This window comes from Chaetodon trifascialis, chromosome 7 (assembly GCF_039877785.1).
Source record: "Chaetodon trifascialis isolate fChaTrf1 chromosome 7, fChaTrf1.hap1, whole genome shotgun sequence".
NCBI classification, from domain to species: domain Eukaryota; kingdom Metazoa; phylum Chordata; class Actinopteri; order Chaetodontiformes; family Chaetodontidae; genus Chaetodon; species Chaetodon trifascialis.
In genome coordinates, this window is record NC_092062.1 from 28,176,518 (window position 1) to 28,194,707 (window position 18,190).

General features: G+C 44.2%; 1 protein-coding gene across 1 annotated transcript; it reads right to left on the reverse strand.

Annotated features, from left to right (window-relative positions):
- Positions 1-9,120: 9,120 nt before the first annotated feature.
- LOC139334389 (cortexin-3) lies at positions 9,121-16,844 on the reverse strand. Its single transcript, XM_070967232.1, has 2 exons — positions 16,180-16,844; positions 9,121-11,148 (listed from the first exon to the last, which is right to left on the reverse strand). The coding sequence occupies exon 2, from the start codon at positions 11,069-11,071 to the stop codon at positions 10,820-10,822; it is 252 nt and encodes an 83-aa protein (XP_070823333.1). The 5' UTR covers positions 11,072-11,148; positions 16,180-16,844; the 3' UTR covers positions 9,121-10,819.
- Between the last annotated feature and the right edge of the window lie 1,346 nt (positions 16,845-18,190).

Here is an 18,190-nt window from a genome sequence, read left to right on the forward strand (position 1 = left end):
TCCCTCTGCGGCCGTCATATCTTATCCCCCATTAACATCATGCATCATTACTTTTGGTTGGAAAATGGGCCAGTTTTAAAAGCAGGATGTCACACCATCAATGAACGATGTCTCACTTTCAGCTGCAGTCTCACCTGCAGCTCTGGGGCAAAAACTGTTTTGCTCTTTCTAATACAATGAAAGTCAAAGTGTCAATTACTGAAGACTGATGCTATCTGCTTTGTACGAGGGATGTCAAGACGCAGTGAGCGTTATCTGCTGTGCAAACCTTTGATCTCAGTTTCAGATGGGGGAAAATGGAAACAACTGTTGGGGTCCTACTTTATACATCAAAGCCTTTTCATTTACTGAACTGGATTACACATTAATCTTAAATGTAATAAGAGAGCAGAACTTGCTTTATGTCACTTCAAACGATGATCAGAAATCCAGATTCAGATTTCAGTTTTCACACCGAGAAGCGATCCAGTGCAGTTTGGAGCAGCTACAATCAACAATCAACAGTCACCAGACGGCTCCCTCAACCTGATGCAGCGTTTCGGCGTCTTTCAGCTCATTGTTTCGGTGCAGCCTACCTGCTCTGATTCTCTCACTGCCTTCATAGCTTTGTGTTCAGGCAGCTGTGTGTGCACAGGACGGCGTGCAGAACCAGGAAAACATCAACCCGGAGTCCCTCTGCATCACCACCACCAGGACCACTGCGGGTCGGCCACACACATGCATCCATCAGCTGTGTTTCAGTACAGGGCTGAAGTGACAGAATTGATAATAATAAACAGCAGATGCATCTGTGCAGGTGGGAAAAAAGAAACCTCAGGTGTGTTACTGTGTTATCTCCAGAGACATACAACCATATCTGACAACAAACAAGAGTCCCCTGGAGAGGGCGCAATGGTCTAGAACTGAAACAAAACGGCAGACGGTCAAGATAAACCAAAGAGTTCATCCATCCATGTTTCTCTGAGTAGCCACAGTGTTCATGGAAATGTCAGCGTGTAAAACTTAATCCTTTTTCCCTCTTTGCGGTTGTGTAATGCTTCATTTCTGTACAGCAGCTGGTGTTGGAGAACTCCTTTGTGTCGGCTGTTATCTAACAATACAAGGCAACTAGTGTCTTCAGGCAAGTCAGAGGAAATCAGAGGGTGGTGGGACCAATCAGCATGTGGTGGGCGACAATGGGCAGAGGGTCATTACCACAGTGACGAAGAACAGGGCTACCTGCAGCCGGCAGCCCTGCAGCTCATCGCCGCCCTGCAGGGGCCAGCAGAGTGGGCAGTCAGCGCTGTCCAATACGGATCAGGACCTTACTGAGAATAGAGAGCCACTGACGTCATAATTACACAGTTTTTTTTTAAAAAGCAGCAACAATAAAGCTGAAACAAACATTAGCAAACAGCCTGTTAGACTATGACAATTCTGCAAACTTTACAAACAATGTGGTGATTACAAGCAAACGGAGGCAACGAAATGACATCAGGAGTCTCACAGCGACATTTAACACAGTTTACAGGCATCGTGAATCAAACAGGACTCATGCAAAACCTTAGAGCAAATCCTGAATACATATTACTGTGAGCGGCAACAGGCTGCTTATTAAATGGAGAATAACAAAACAGATGCATGAAAACGTCTTACAGTAATAATGTCATATGAAAAGAAGCAACATAAAACCAGTTATTGTAAGAACACAACTGTAAAGAGGGCCAGTGTGTTTCCATGTCAAAGACAGAAATATAACCACGTTAGTATGGAACTGATGTGTGTAAAGATGTAGTTGTACACGGGAGTCTGAGGCAGGAGCAGTCAGGAGCTGCTGAGTGACAGTTCACCGGTAATAAAGCGGCACTCTGGTGGTGTACCTGCAGAGCCGGCTGAGTCCTCTTCCATCATTCAGACTCTTCTGTTTTGCCGTTGCAGCATTGGTTTTGCCAGCCAGGCCACAGAGGAGAAGAGGTGGTGATCGAGGAGCCTCAGCAGCCCACACGCAAGAGGAAGACAGACCCTGCAGCCAATCACATCAGTCTAAAAGACAAGGCGAGCCGAGCGCGTTTATATCGACTGTTTAGACCTTTTCTGTGCCGGGGTCTTATGACTTATTTACAGGGTTACATTACAGCAGTCTGCTTTCTTTGATTAACTCAATATTACATCTCAAAGAAACCGCTTGTAATTGATTCAGTGATTCAGTGCGCACTGAAGTATCTCACACACAAACAGGTTTATTACATTACAGTTAATTTAAACCTGATTATCATTTGCAATGCGTTCATGCACCATAATTACCTGTTTCCAACTTGTACTTACAGTTCAACATCATGTGAAACTGACATTGTTCTAATTCTTTTTATATTGTAAAAATTGTATTGAAAATAACAAAGCACAAAAACAAACGTGGATGCGTCACATCAACCAAACTTCGTCATTCAAACTAGTGAAACCCAAATTGAATTATGCCGCATTTAACTGTCATTAATACAATGTCTTGAGTTGTCGGATGGTGTGAATGCTTATAAATCATAAATACTAAGTCTGCACAGGGTCTTTTATTTTGAAAACTGACCAGATTCTTGATGCCTTTCCCATGTCTGATTTCCTGCTCTGTGCAGCTTGACGCAGCTTCCTTCAAAAATAGACCAGGTGCAAAGCCCACGACAGCTCCTGCAGGAGGAGCCGGAGGCCAAGCAGCGTCGCCTCAAACTGGAGCCACCACAAACAACAGCATCAACAACACCACCACTGCAATGAAGATTACCTAAAACAACAGCAGTGCAGTGAGGCAGGAGGAGGAGGAGGAGATGGTAGAGGAGCTGCTGGAAGAGGAAGCTACAACAAAAAAGGTGGAGGAAGGGCAGAGGAGAGAGACAGAGGAGGAGGAGGAGGAGGAGGTCATCTGTGAACGTCCAGAAGATGCAGTTCTTGTGACTGAGGGCGACCAATCACAATATTCTTCTGCAGTTCACTGTTTTTAAAGCCAAATTCACACATTTTAAGAGCAGAAGAGGACAACGAAACATGCCTTCCAGAATTTTACGTCTGACATATTTGAATTGATGATGATAGACTCGGCGTAACTGCAGCCGTGTTGTTGGTCCTCAGGCTCCTGGAGCAGATGCACAGCCTGACAGTTATATTCATGATCCTCACTCGTATCGACTTAAAGCTGCATGAACTGATTTTTTTGGCCACTTTGGTGCAGCAGATGTCTACAGTAAGCTGTCAGAGCTGTAAACAGCCTGGAAAAAACAAAAACAAGTCAGTCAAATCTATGTGGGTAGGATTAAGACTGAGGACGTCATCTTCCTGTTTCATGTGCCATAAAAATAGAGAGAAAATCGCCCATGAAGATGGAAACAGGCGTGGATCAGACAGCTGCACATGTTGCTGCAAGCTGATTTACTGTATAGATAAAACAGCTGTTAACGCGACGAAGGTTACCGCTCCCTGCAATCACAGCAGATGTGACAGACGCTGCACAGCATCAGTGACTGATTAAGACAAGCAAAGAAGAAAGGAAGAACGGAAATCAGCTGAAATGAGTCAATGAAAGCGCTGGCTTGTGGAGCTTTAACAGGTCAAATGCAAACTCAAAGTTTTAGGTCACTGAATTTAAATTCGTGTCATGTTGCTGCAGTACGGTTCCTGAACCTCCCACTGAAACATTACAACTAGCGGTTAGCCTCACTAGCTTTCGTTCCTTCAACTGTCCTCACTTAGCGTTAGTTATAGCAGCTAAGTTCCTCTTAAATTTATTCATTACTTTGCATTGTTCTCTCGAGTATTTCATATTTGCATCATTCTCTCTGACAGGATCTGCGACGAGGGCTCTCAGACTGTGATGTGTCGCTGCGCCGCAGTCGAGCTGCACCGTGCGGACAAAGATAATCACGAAGCAATCACAGTAAGAGCACTTCATGTTCTCTTATCCAGGGTGACCTACAGCGAGCAGATAGCAGCTCAACGTTGGACTCAAGCACTCTTCAACAGAACGCATGGCAGTTGACGGATGCACCTTATCTTTCCTGGGAATCAAACTTGTGACCTTTATGTTTTTAGAGAAGTCTCTTGAAGCATCCATCCATTTCTTTTTACTGTGTAATATTATGTTTAACATGAATAACAACAAGACAGAACAGTTTTTGTTTTTTTGTTTTTTGAAGGGAAAAACAAAAGGGGAAAATGACAAAATGTCTTTTGGGAGGTGAGCACCAAAATCATGACTGTATGGGAACGTACAGGGTGTGTTTAAGCCTTAAACATGGCAGTATTAGGGCCATTTTTAGATTTGTGGACAGAAGCAAATATTTCTCCGCTAAAGAAAAAGTCTCCAGTCAATAATAACATGACTTTAAGGTCAAACGTGGGGCAAAACTTACAGAGAAATCAGGAAGTGCCAAGGAGACTAAAGTGAGAGATGCTTCCTAAAGAGATACTGTTAGTCTCTTAATGGGGCACGCCACTGGTTTTACACATCCAGAGCCACAGGGGGAGTCTGGGAAATAATACCAAATTCACAGTCATGGCATCAGGATGCTCTCAGCTTGGATTTTATGGCTTTTCAAAGTGGGGGCACGGGGTCGTACGGGGGCTAAAGGCACTCAGTTCAGTGCATCCTGTTGTATTTCATGTCGTATTCAGGATGGTTAGTTTGTCACATTGTCAGATTTTGGTCTTAAAATATGACCCCCCAGCTCTAAATCTGTGTCTCACGGTAAGATTTAGGACCACCATTTTTAATTAACAGCCAAAGATTTCACCACGTTCCTCTTGTGATTGTCATGTGGAAACTGTGAAAGGGCCTTAAAAGTCAGGATACTTTTGTTATTTTGGTCATTCTTAATGTGTCGTGAGAGTCCCTCAACTTTGTGGAAACCGCTGCAGAACTTTAATAAGAACGACTCATTTTCTGGAAAAGGCACAAATTATTTGTCTCAGAGGCAATAAAGGCGCCCAAAAAAGGACGAAGTATTTCTTATGTAATTCCTGTGCAAAACAACCCCAAAGCTTTAATGCTTGTTATGATGTTTTAGGGTCCAAGAGAAAAATACACAACACAAAAAATGAAGATATTTAAGGTGAATAGATTTAAATCTGAATATCTTTAACAGAAACATCTTTTACATTTCAATAAAAATGTGTTGTTGTTTTTTTTATTTCCAGTCGGCATTTTTCTTTATGTATATAAACATCCCAACCCTTATTATTTGCATGCAAAATTATGCAGTCATTTATGTAAATTGTCCACATTTTTTTGTGCTGCAGCCAGTGGAAGCATTTATCCTCCAGCTGCGCTGCTGAAGCTCTCCAGTGGTCACCAGTAATGACTGTCATTATACTGGGTGGCTCCCAGTGGCCAACTGTCGGACACCGCGGTGAAAAATATCGTTGCACTCGGCTCTCTGCTTCAAAACCCTTGAAATGTGTGCACAAAATGACTCAGTGGGAGGGAGTGCTGGTGTTTGATGTGATGCGTGTTCTCGAACAGCTGCCTTCCCACTTTGAGGACTAAAGCAGATTGTGGCTGACATGAATCTGACAGACCAGCTCCAGACTTTCAGTAAGACGTAGGAGAAGGGATCACATCGCCCCTGTTTTATCCTCCTCGGGCAGCCTGCCTGTAATTTTCAGAGCAGATCTCAAATTCAGCCTTAAAAGCATTTCATGGTCGGGGTCGTTGCTGTGTTATAGAGCTTTGAAGGTTGTGTGAACGCTCACGTAGCCTGAGATCACCTGGCAGGGGCCCTCAGGCTGTCCCGCGGAGACCAGGAGCGACAGAGCCTCATCTGTCAGGGCCCCGAGGCTCAGCACTGCCTGCCTGAGGAGAGCGGCTACTAGCATCCACGCCACCTTCAGAATCACCTCCTAAATTGCACCATGCTTGTTTTTCCCCCCTCCCTCTTCTGTTTTAACACAATCCAACGCAGTGGACTTAAAACACTTTCACGGCGAGACCTACGCTGTTTGAGACTGTCAGCAGGATGGTGATTTCTATTTTTAGCCATGCTGCCGGCTTGGCTCTGGGGATGGCAGCGTCGGTCTGTCCGTGTCATGACGTTTTATTTAGACATTCATGGTCCCCAGAGGACGAATCCTACTGACTGGTGATCTCCTGCCTTTTCCTCTAGCACCACCATGTGATTGACATTTGTGGTTTTGAATGAAATAGTGACTGAACGAGCCGTTTGGATGCACTGAACTGTGGTTACTTCTCATATACTGCCTTCACTGCAGCACTGAAGATAGATTTTGACTATGGCGTAGATCTACAACTTACAACCAAAGAAGGCTGGTACTCTGTTTAAAAGACTTCAGAAAATTGTCTGCTGTCTGAAGTAAGACTAATTTGCCCTGACTTCTGGGTAATTTTGGACTTTTTCAGGCTACAAAACATGGCTGATTGAGCCACCACAACTTTTAGACTTCAGATGAATCAGTTTTTATTGTTGTAAAACTGTCTAACTTAAATTAGACTAAATGAAGAGCAAAATTAAGAGTCTTAATTAATTAATATCTTTACTTTCAGACTCAGATGTTCTTTGTGTTCAGTACTAATTAGCAAATGTTAGCATGCCGAACTCGGACGGTGAACGTGGTGAACACTACACTAAATCTCCTCAGCATGTTAGCATTGACTTGTGAGCATGATGCTAGCATGTCAATGCTAACATGCTATGCTGAAGTACAGCGCAGGAGAGCCGCTGGCATGGCTGTAAACTCTGTGTCGTTAATCTGTTTTTGGCTATTTTGATTATACACTACAACTCTCGTCACTGCCAACTCACCTGTTGCTTCTTAGCACCAGGAAGATGTAAAAAACAGGAGGTTCAGACAAGAACACGATCCCTCAACGGCTTCCCACCAAAAAAACGACCCCCCCCGACACCGACTGGATTTTTGGAAGTTCTTATCTCAACTCAGGTGATTTCTGATGCTGTTGCATTGGTTTGACTTATATTATAACATGTTCCTGCCATTTTATATAGCCTCAAAACTCAGCATGAAGTTTCTCTGCTACACAGTAAGCCGGTGTTACTGTGCTGTTATGGTATCATCCTGCAGTATGCTGTGCGTCTCGCTTCTGTTCTCTTTGCCATGTTTCATTCTATTTAGCTGCAGCTAATGATTATTTACACAATTGGTTAATCTCTCAATTATTGTTTCGATCAATTTTTCAGCCAATTAGCTGTTTAGTCTATAAAAAGTCAGAGGAGACTGAGAATTGTCCGACACGACTCGGCAGAGCCCAGGGGGATGTCTTCATAATTTGCTCGTTTTTTTCCAACCAGCCATCTACAACACATAAATATTTAATTTGCAGCGATATGAAGTCAGAGAAAAGCAACCAATCATCACGTTTAAAAAGCTGGAAGCAGCTAATATTTAGCATTTTTCTTCATGACTGATCATCAAAGTTATTGTTGATTCATTTCCCGTCAATCAGCTATTTGTTCCAGCACTAATTCCAGCAGCCTTTTATGAAGCGTCGCGCTGCAGATTTGAGCACAAAGCAATGCAACATTTCTCTGAAAGCTGCAGACCTGAAGCATTCTTGAATAATGCCGGCGATCATCTCCTCTTCGGCGCCAATGTTCCCAGAGTCGCACACTATTCGTCAGTGAAATAGTTGACAGACTATTGTGAACGTCACCAGCTCTCAGGAATAAGAGGAATCGCTGCAAAATCAATTACATAATATCAGTGGCTGCTCTCTTATCCTCTTGCACAGCTATTCACATTCACAGGGGAACAGTCCCTTCCAACCTGTTCAGAGACCATTAAATTAACTGGAGGCTGAATAGTGAAATGGGGCTTTTGGAGAGGGAATAAATTCAGCATCAGGCGTTTGAGCGTGCACAGCGGAGAATGAAAATAATTCAATTATCAGTGGCTTTCTTTAATATGAGGCATGTTGCATAAAGCATGACTGGGTATTGATCCATAATGGTTAATGTTCCCTGCTGCCGCTCCCACTTGCTGTGTGAGGGCGTGTTTAGATTGGATTATAATCTTTGTTTGGCACGAGCTAATGAGATTTCAGAAACAGAAAATGAAGGCTTTGGTTGCAAAATGATTTGTTTCTATTTTGGTTATCGCTCAGGATGATCGCCGTTTGAAAGCCCCTGGGTGACACTCACAGAAAAACAACAGTATTTTTGGATCAGCGAAGGTTTTCTGAGGACTGACAACTTCTGAGGTGTTCGCTTTCATGTCAGGATCAGTCTCGAATGAAAGGCGTCTAATCGCTCCTCTGATGTGTTTCCTACATCCCAGAAATGTTCACTACTCGCAGCTTCTTGTCAAACGAACTGGCCTCCTCCTCGTGCCAGCTCGCAGGTTTCTGCATGAACCAATGATGCACGTTTAGCTCCGCTTTCATATTACAGCCGTTATCAGCTGAGCCGAGCCGACATCCACGCCACTGTTTTGACTTTTGGAAATAAGCAAACAGTGAGAAGGTTTCAGTAAAGACGTAGGTTGCCTCTTACATAATAATCCAAAAAGCGCAGACTGCACATTTCTCCTCTGTGGGATCAGCTCGCATTTAAAATTCTGATCCGCTTCAGCTCCCAGCCCTCCCTAAAAAAAGAAAAAAACAACAAAAAAAAACCTGTGGATGTGTGATATCAGCAGAATTATTAAGTAACACACGACAGATGCACACACGCTCAAATTCGCAGGTCGATCTGGCTTCAGCGTGCGAGACGAGGCAGCTTTTTCAGGGAGGTGTGCGGCAGATAATTGCATATCAACATATTCAGTGTTGTTGTCAGAGGGAAGATTGTTATTCTGCATGGTGTTCTGGAGGGTCTCGGCTCAAAGAGCAGTCTGGGCCTGGAGCCTGGAGACTACTGTGTCTGCGTGTGTGTGTGTGTGTGTAGCCAGACAAAGTGTCTGGGTTCACAGAAAACCAATCGAGACACCTGCCGGCTACCACTGCCAGCCGCTGATAAAAGGGGGAAAAGAAAGTGTTGGGCCTCTGGCACATATGGCTGCCTTGAAAAGGGCAGGGCGGCTCGGACGAACGGTTTTCTCATCCATTTTTTCTGTTTGTTTGTTTGTTTGTTTGTTTGTCCTTAACACCTGCCACCTGAGCCTAATGAAATAAAACACATTAAAAGGCAGTTGTGCACTCTGATCATTTTTATTAGAAAAAGGACGGCGGCTCCAGGCGAAAAACGGATCGAAACAAAAGGCTCCAGTACAGACAGGAAATGGCTGCTTGAGCAACTGACCCACAGCTACAACATCAGGATTAAAGCACTTCACCATTTATCATGCACGGAGAGGTTACTCTGCGAGAAATACATGCGGAAAAAAAAAACAAAAGCACATCACCTCAGCACAACGTCGCAACATCTGCGATAGGTCGGAAAAGGCCACGGCAGATCACAAGAACATCACACGTCATCGAAAGGGTCAGAGTTCACTTCCTGTCCCAGCAGGAACAAGAGCAGGGAAAGTTTTTTTTTCTTTTTAGCGGGTTGTATGACATCTCCGTGAAGTGCAAAGACACAGTCGCATCAGTGACTGGCTGATCTCCAGCGTCTCCGCTACCTACGATACTGTAAACAATCTACACTATAAGGCGCACAGTTGAAAAATTGCCCGACGAAAGAGCCACGACGTCAGTTCGTAAAGGGTTTGATGTGAAAACGCGTCTTCACCATCAACTCTCTGCAGACCTGGCATACCAACTGTCAATATACCAACTGCAGGCAGTAAAATGCTGTTTAAGTTTCTTAAATGGGCACTACACAAAAAACTACATTTAAAGACAAAAATATGAACCCATTTTCTTCCTTTTCCTAAAACATCGATCTAAACTTCTTCTGTTTTTTCTTTTTTTTTCAGAGGAGGCACACGGTACAGCACAGTAAACTTTTTTTCTTCAATACCTCTTTTGGTTGTTGACATCTAAAGACGTGGACACGGCAGGCCCCCCCAGGACTGAGAGGACAAATAGTTTTTTATCGCACACACAGAACAGTTATAGTTACTCGCTGCTGGCATCTGTCTGTCCAAACCTTTCCAGAACATTAAAGGGAGAACTTTTCCACCACAGTTTCCTCGTTGTGATGACTGTAATCTTAAAGCCAGTCGTACCTTACTGTCCAGAAGGATCGCCACACAATATCTTACAAAAACATAAGGCATTAAATTCCCCGCCGCCTGAATCACATCAGTCATACAAAGTCTCTTATGTCCGTCCACAAATTAAGACAAAATACGCTAAAAACGAAAGACCTCAACAACCTCCACTATTTATTCTGCAAATTCTTTTTTTTCACGACGGTTTTAAACACTGATTGTCTACATTATTAATAAAAATCTAAGGACGTAAACATGAAAAGATGTAAACACTGTTTTCATCCAACCGGCTTGGACCTCAAAAGATATTCGACCCTGTGTGAGATGTGAGAAAATACTAAGTCTTCCACACGTGAGATGGAGGAGGAACGAGGTAGTCCACAAGAGAACTGATGGCAGGGGAAGGGAGTTATGGGTGACCGTGACTGGCTCTGGTGCATCACTTGGATTTATGGTCACGGTAGTTTGTGGTTTGATCAGTAATCTTCATAGTTGTCTTCTGATGGTTGAGAATCTTCTGATTTGGCAGGGAGAAGCTGTTGAACTCAGGTTCCTTCAAAATTCTTTCCAGTCTGAACTTTCAGAGGATTTTCTGAAAGCTGTCGTCTTCCTGCTGAATCAGCAGTCATTTGTTCTCAGGGCCAAAGTGCTCTTTAAGCATCAAATCGGTCTTTTGTTTGAATTTTTCTTTTTTTTTTTTTTTGTTTTCCGATGTGTGCACCCGCGGGACTCCTCAGACGATGCGGTAATCGAACGTGTCCTTCTCGGTGTGGTCTGTCCAGTTGGACGAGGGCATGCTGCGGTAGGGGTCCAGCAGGATGCGGAAACAGCGGACGATGAGCAGGGCCAGGAAGATGAAGAGCAGCAGCACGAAGACGAACGCCGCCTTCTGCTCCAGCGTCAGGTAGGAAGGCACGTGATGGCCACCGCCCGACGAGGACAGCGTGCTGCTGAAGAGGCCCTCGGCCATCCTGGGCACATCCATGCTTGATCGTCTCGGCTCCAGCTCTTTGTCGGTTGCTTAAAGATTTCGGAGGGGAAGATGGGCTCAGCGGATAAGACCTGCGAGAGAATCCAAACAGACGGATTATACTGGAGAGCGTGTCCTCTGCGGTTTGACAGATGAAACAGCGAACTGATTTATCAACTCAGTGTCATTGTATGAACAGAAAAAGCATCAACTCTTTAAACAGGAACAAAACAGGATGTGTCTCAGACCAACAAAGTGGCTCTCAGATTAGCTTATTTTTGGAACTGCAGGCGAAAAGCCCGTTCTGTGAGTAAAGAAGGCTCAGGGGACTCCTTTGGCCTCGAATTTCTGCAGCTCAGGGGGTTTGAATTGGCACTTCGGAGTTCCAGTCATACAGCATTTATTGGAGGCAACGCCGCTCTGATGGTAGATATGTCACTGGCACCATTAAACCACAGCCTGCTAGTCTGAAATATCCCACCCAGCCTCCAATAAACTTGATTCATATGCAACCAATCTGCAGCTGCACATTAAATTCAGTGGCGCTGTTTAGTTTTAAACATTGTCATATATGAGAAGAAATGAATTCCTCCTCTCACCAAACCATAATCCAGTCTCACCCTGCAGTAAAAACTAGACCCGGAGTCATGTCTCCCCGAGAATATTTCCTTCCAGAGGTGGTTTGATCTGAGGCTGTTTCTCCTGCAGCACAGACGCTCCTGAATGATCATAGAAATATCATGGGCAGATTACAGGAACACTACAGGCAGCAGCGTCTCTATGATCCTCTCACCGTGCCGCGACCACGTTCTGCTTCTTGTCGCTTTGATGGTGAAGGTGACTCTGCTCTGTGGAGTGTATAAGCTGCAGTGTGGTATAGAGCTGAGTATTTATAGCATATAGTTTGGAAAATATTGTAGATCCGAGATGAAACTGACAGAAGGGCGGGACTGAGAGAAAAAGGCGTAATTAGAAATCCGTCTGCTGCTTCAGCGCCATAAATTCATCGACGCACAGTCAGACTGCTGATGTTTCAGAGTCGTGATCGGAGCCATAGATTCTAACACAGGAGACTTCAACCAAACAAGCCCTCTGCTCCTGCACTCTGTCTGCTGCCAGGGGATGCAGAGGGAGGACGGCACCCCCCCCCACTTCACTCCTCGTCCACTGGTCGCAGGGCCTAGATCTGTAAGAGCCGAGGTCTGTCAGCTGAAATGAATGTGGGAATACTCATCACTTAGCTTTAATATCACCTGATGTGATGACTTCCTGCTTTATTGTCTCGTTCTGAGGCTGTGTCCTGCAGCGGGGCCAAAAATCTAGCTCGTGCAGATTTCCATGTCATTGAATTAATGTGTTTAAAGCCTAGTGATATTCCATATTTGCCTTATTATCAATCAGTCACATCAAAAGACCAAAACCAACGTTAAATTTCTGCTGCATTCGAGTTCTGTCTGTGCATCCAAAGCCTGATATTGTACATCTCACTGGAGCCGCACTGTTGCACCGGATGACATGTCTCTTCACGAATATGAGCTCGAATGCTTGTTTATTTAAAGTCAACCCCACATGCACCGTCCTGCTGCCAGAAACACTCACTACAGCGCCAAATGATTATGAATCCACAACAAAAATACTCCCTGAAACATTTGAGTAACATTTACTTAAACCAGCTGTTTTAGGAAACTACTGAGCCTTTTAAAGGGATTTGTTAACAAAAAGAAAATACACAGTAATGTCAGTGATGCACCAAAGCCCAGAAAGTCTGAGAAACGGAGGGTTAACAAGGCCCAGAGGCTCTTTTTTTGTTGCCTTGGAGGCTCCTGGCAGGTTAATCCCGCCTGACACAGCCTTGCTGTTTGTTGGTCACAATGAGAAAAAGGCATAAAAACTTGGGTTCGGCACATCAGAGACTCCAGCAGGACAGAGCCTAACGGTCAGGTCAGGCTCGGTTTCAGCAGCATTGGACACGTTGTCTCATGAAGACAAAAACATTACGTGACTTTCTTTCTCCAAACCGCGCTAAAAATGCTGAAGTCTGAACAGGAGGAGCAGCTTTCTGTGCGGATCATTTGTTCTGGCAAAAAGAGGCACAATACGTTGAGTTTGGAGAAGCCTGCTGGCTTTTCTGTTCTATAAACAGAGTTTGAGGCAAACTCATCAATCCGAACACAGCCGGCAGGACGGCTCGTCACTTTCTGTCTCTCACAGAGTGATTGCTACAAACCAGTTTAGTCATTTTTCAGTCACTACAGACAAAACTGTTTATTTAAGCCTCACATATGTGCGATTGCTCAGACAGCTAAGGCTGTTTTTCATGCTTCTAGGGATTTTTTTCCGCAGCTTTGGACAGAAAATCTGTTCGTTCACAAACTTTACAGCTGAATTCAAAACAAAATCAACCAGAGCAGGCACGAGCAGTCAGATGCAGTTATCGAAATGAAGGTTTCTTTTTCGCTTGTGATCACTTAAAACGCAGTAACATCTACTGCTGCGTGTCCAGTTCAGCCAAAGGAGGACGCGCTTGTTTCCTGGTTTCATTTGAATAATTGTATTATAATATTCGAACTAATTAGCAAACATTAGAGAAAAATACACAAAGAAATATGTTTTTTTCCTGCTTTTCTAAACAGTTCACTTTCTCACGACCCCTCACTTTCAGTTTTTGGGAACCAGTTATCTAAAAGTTGAGGTAAACATACCCAAAAGTCCTCTTCATTTGCCCACTGTGTTGACTAAATGGGAACGCACATAATTAAGTACATTGGCTTGAAGTTTTATCTCCAGGCGGGAGCCTTTTCTGACCGCTCTGATTGGCTGATTTCTTGGGTTGCCTGCAGCCATGTCAGCAGATCTTGTTTTCAGACTTTTGTGGGCAAGCAAAATTTCCTAACCAAAAAGGAAATATCAAGAAAAAAAGCCAGGTAATTGGTTCCACTTGTCACTTTCAGATCAATTAGATCATTACCAGATTATCAGTTGCCTCTAGGAAGCGCTTACGTAACCCAAACTCTGATCCTTTTCAAGTTGTGTCCTTCGGTTACGCTTCTGTAAGCGTGAAGAGCCGTCACAGAGGCTGACAATCACTTGGGAGGGGCGGTGGATGTTATGAGACGCTTGAAGTGACAAGATGGGCAGGAGAGCTGTCTCCCTCTGCTTTAAAAAAAGCCTAAAAGCCCTCTGTAGGCAACTCTCAGGAGAGACAGAGGAGCAGCCTGAGCCCTGCCTCGCTGATCGGCAGCCTGTAATCCATCACACTTAAAACTCAAAAATGATATTTCACAGCAGCGATTCATTGCCCTCGCTGTGAAAAATGATAAGGAATGGGCTGTTTTTCTTCGTCCGCTGCTTTTCCAGAAGCGGTTACTGTCAAGTCGTAATCTTGTCCTCCAAGGACACGGTGAGGTTAGCGAGTATTAGCACCTTGGACCAGAAAGCACTCTGCTGTTTGTTAGCAGGTTATGTAATGCACTTGAAAAGACTCCCAACATTTACATCAGCAGCAGCTCTATGACTAAGTGCTCCAGCTTTCCTGGACAGTTTTACACAAAGAATCATTCAACCTTCCCTTGACAACTTTAGGAGGGATGCGCTTCCCATTTCAAAATGAGATCTGCACCGTTTGAAGAGGGTCACATTATCTCTCTGCTGTGCTCATCAGCGGCCACGTTTCAGCCGAAAACGATCACTTCTGGCCTGAAATAGCCTCCAGATGACAGAAACGCTGATACATGACGGCTGATATTAGAAAGTGACCAGCGTGATGTAAGTGCACAAGTTATTTTGGTCCAGCTGTAAAGACATCAGTGACGGCTGCTGTGGCGAGGAGATGAAGCAAAGTCAGGAGAATTGACGAGGAAGAAAGTGTGACAAGGACACGGAGCCAAATTTAGAAATGAAGCCAATTATGCTGAAAAGTTGATCGAACCTGCTGGGCTGAGTGTGTGCGTGTGCGTGCGTGTGTGTGTGTGTGTGTGTGTGTGTGTGTGTGTGTGTGTGTGTGTGTGTGTGTGTGTGTGAGACTATGACTATGGAGAATTCAAGTGCATGAGAGGAGGTGAAATGAAATGATTTAGGGGCATTTTTAGACTTTATTTTGCAGCATGTTGTCAATGATTTCACAATATAAAATGTCCTGTGTCATTAGACGTTGAGCGGCCACCAAGGAGCTGTTACCAGCACAGAAAAACAACACGTTTAACCATAAAAACAAATGTACATTTCGACATGTATTTGTTTCTGTCTTTATTTTCCTTCTATTCAGTGTGTGATTAAGTCTAAAGAGAAAGCCACATTGTGTTTCACTACACACACTGTTTGTGTATATGACCAACACACCTTTCAGTCCTTATAACAGCAGCACACGTTTCATTATGAAATTCAAAGAAACTGAGCAAGAATTTGAAAATTGGCATTAGAATATATAAAAATAACTATATAAAAATCATATATAAGCTAATATTTCTTTTGTAATTGAAATTCTAACATTTTACCTCTTATTTTCTATAATCTTATTTAAAGAGTTACAGGTTTTTATGTGAAGAAATGCGAGCAAAAGAGGAAAAGGAGGTGAATTTTAGAAAAAAACAAACATGACGCCATTCGAGTTTACTACACATGGAAATACGCATTTAATAAATGAGTAAATGCAAAAGAGAGCTGATAAGAACACGGATCCTCATACTGATATAGTTGAATTTATTTGGCCTGATGCTCTCAGATGCATGTAATCCAGCTGTGATCAAAGGTAGACACACCCGCAGCCTCAACGCAGGAACAACAATTCAGAGCGAAATGTGGAGCCGCCATTAACATGAACGTATAAAACCTGCATCCAAACTACATCTGCAGCTCATCTGCTCCGCCTGTACACCGCCAGCTTTGCATCGGAACGAGTCTGTATAGGAGCACAGCTGGAGTCCTCGCCGCACACGTGGATGCATCAAAACGCTTTCCCTCTCCGGTGCGTCTCGCGGCGCGGTGCGGCGCGGCGCGGCGCGCACCTTGACTGCACAGAACCAAACGATTAAATGAACATACTGGGGGGGAGAAAAGGGTGCAGGTGAATCCGGCGGTGAGCGTATCGGCTGCAGGTGAAAGTGGCCGAGTGTGTAAACACTAACCTGTTGTTATCAGGGGAGCTCGGGGATCTCCGTCAGCGGCGGCTCTCCATTCCGACGATCCGACGATTCTGTTTTCAGACTCTTCACCGAAACAGTGACAACGACCTGACGCGTCCTTGCAGCTCGCGGGGCTCCTCACCTCTTGACAGAAAAACCCTCGCAGTGGTGTTTTTTCTGTCTTTGCTGACTGAGCCGGGCAGACCTCACCCTCTGCTGCTCCTTTCTTTTTTTTTCCTCTTGTCGTCCTGACGCGCCGCTCATCCCCGCAGACTCACGCGCAGAGATGTAGTGGTACCCCGTCGCTACTGGCAACCTGTTGCCATAGCAATCCTCCAGGTAGGCTGTATATTGCAAGCGGATGAGGGAAAGGTGTGGCCCTGGTATGATGTTTGCAAATCACAAATATATCATGAGAGGAAGGTAAAAATGTAAAGAGAAGTGCGCGTTAAAGGGATATCCTCACATCAGTGGAGGTCAAAGGCGGAGTTTAAAGTGACCTTTATGGTATCCTAATGGACCTTAAAAATTATTCTGGAGATGCTTTGTCATGATTAGCGGCATATTCTGCAAAAACAGGCTCTGTAATAACCAACAACGTCCAGGACAGACGTGCACACCCAGAGGGAGATCAGCAGGCTGCAGACTTTGCCACAGACGGACAGGACGGTCAGGCCGGATGTGGGCAGACTTTAGGGTGAAGGTGTGATGGGCATATCAAGCAGAAAACACTCATCTTGTGTCCTTTTTGGTGACAAGCTGCAGAGTCTTTGCTGTCTCGCCCTGACAGATGCAAATCCCCCTCAGAGCTCCGCGAGGACGTGACAGTCCACGGAGGGGTCAGGGAGTGACTGTGCAGAGCAGCTGGGGGGAACTCTGAGGTTACATAATGCCCTGAGCCAACTGTCAGTCCAAATGTTGTGCAGCGTCTCCACCTGGTGGAGGCTAGCGGGGACTGCAGCTGCTGAAACTGACACTTTGGCTGCATTTTAATCTGTAATGAGATGTCTTTAATAGGTCAGAGGAATAAATCACAGTGAACAGCGTCCAAAGCTCTGCTGCAGTAGAGGAGAATGTCTTTTTAAAGGATCACATTTCTTTAAATAAGGCTGAATTCAATATATCTCTTTAATCTGTGCACACAGCTCTTTAAAGGTCACCAGTGTGTGATTTAGGGGGGTGTATTTGCAGAAATGGAATATCAACTCTATAATTATGTTTTCATTGGTGTAATAATCTGAAAATAAGAATTGTGTTTTTGTTAGCTTCCAATGAGCCTTTTAAAGAGCCTTTTAAATCTAGACTAGAAGGAGCGGGTCCTCTTCAGGGGAGTCTGCAGTATTGCACCACTATCTTCTACAGTAGCCCAGAATGGACAAAAAACAGTGACTCTAGAGAGGACCTTTCAGGAGCTTCAAGGCCACCATAGGTTCTCCAGGATGCGTGGAAAGGGAGCCATTCAGCTAGCTGCAATCTGCACACTCACCACTGGATGGCACTAAATCCTAAACACTGGACCTTTAATGTAAATTCAGAGTGCCTTCATGCAGCTTCATTGAGTTCAGGAGGAGTTGACAGTTTAGAAAACACACTTTTTTTTGTTTGATGAGACTGATACCACTCACATCTGTACAGTTCTCTAAAGTTCTACATCTCTAAAGCTCACTAATTAACACGTTAAATCTTAATAATAATAATAATACATTTTATTTGAAAGCCAAGTCAGGACACCCAAGGTCGCTGTACAGAAAATATACAAACAATGATATAAAATACAAGATAAAAAACAAGATACAATAAATAGGGGGGGGGGGACCATGTGAAGCAGTTTATAGAGAGTAAGCAAGTCTGAATAGATGAGTTTTGAGTTTGGATTTGAAGATGGACAGGGTGGCAGAGTTACGGAGGTCAGGTGGCAGAGAAAATCTTGTTTTTTCCTCCATGCAAAAACTGAAATGTGTTGTAATATAATCTCTGTCGTGTTACGGGGGTTATGTGCTGGAGTATTTCTAGC

What these genes read in the sequence shown, in the direction of transcription:
- LOC139334389 (XM_070967232.1), bottom strand. Translation starts at nt 11,071, where the DNA reads ATGGATGTGCCCAGGATGGCCGAGGGCCTCTTCAGCAGCACGCTGTCC.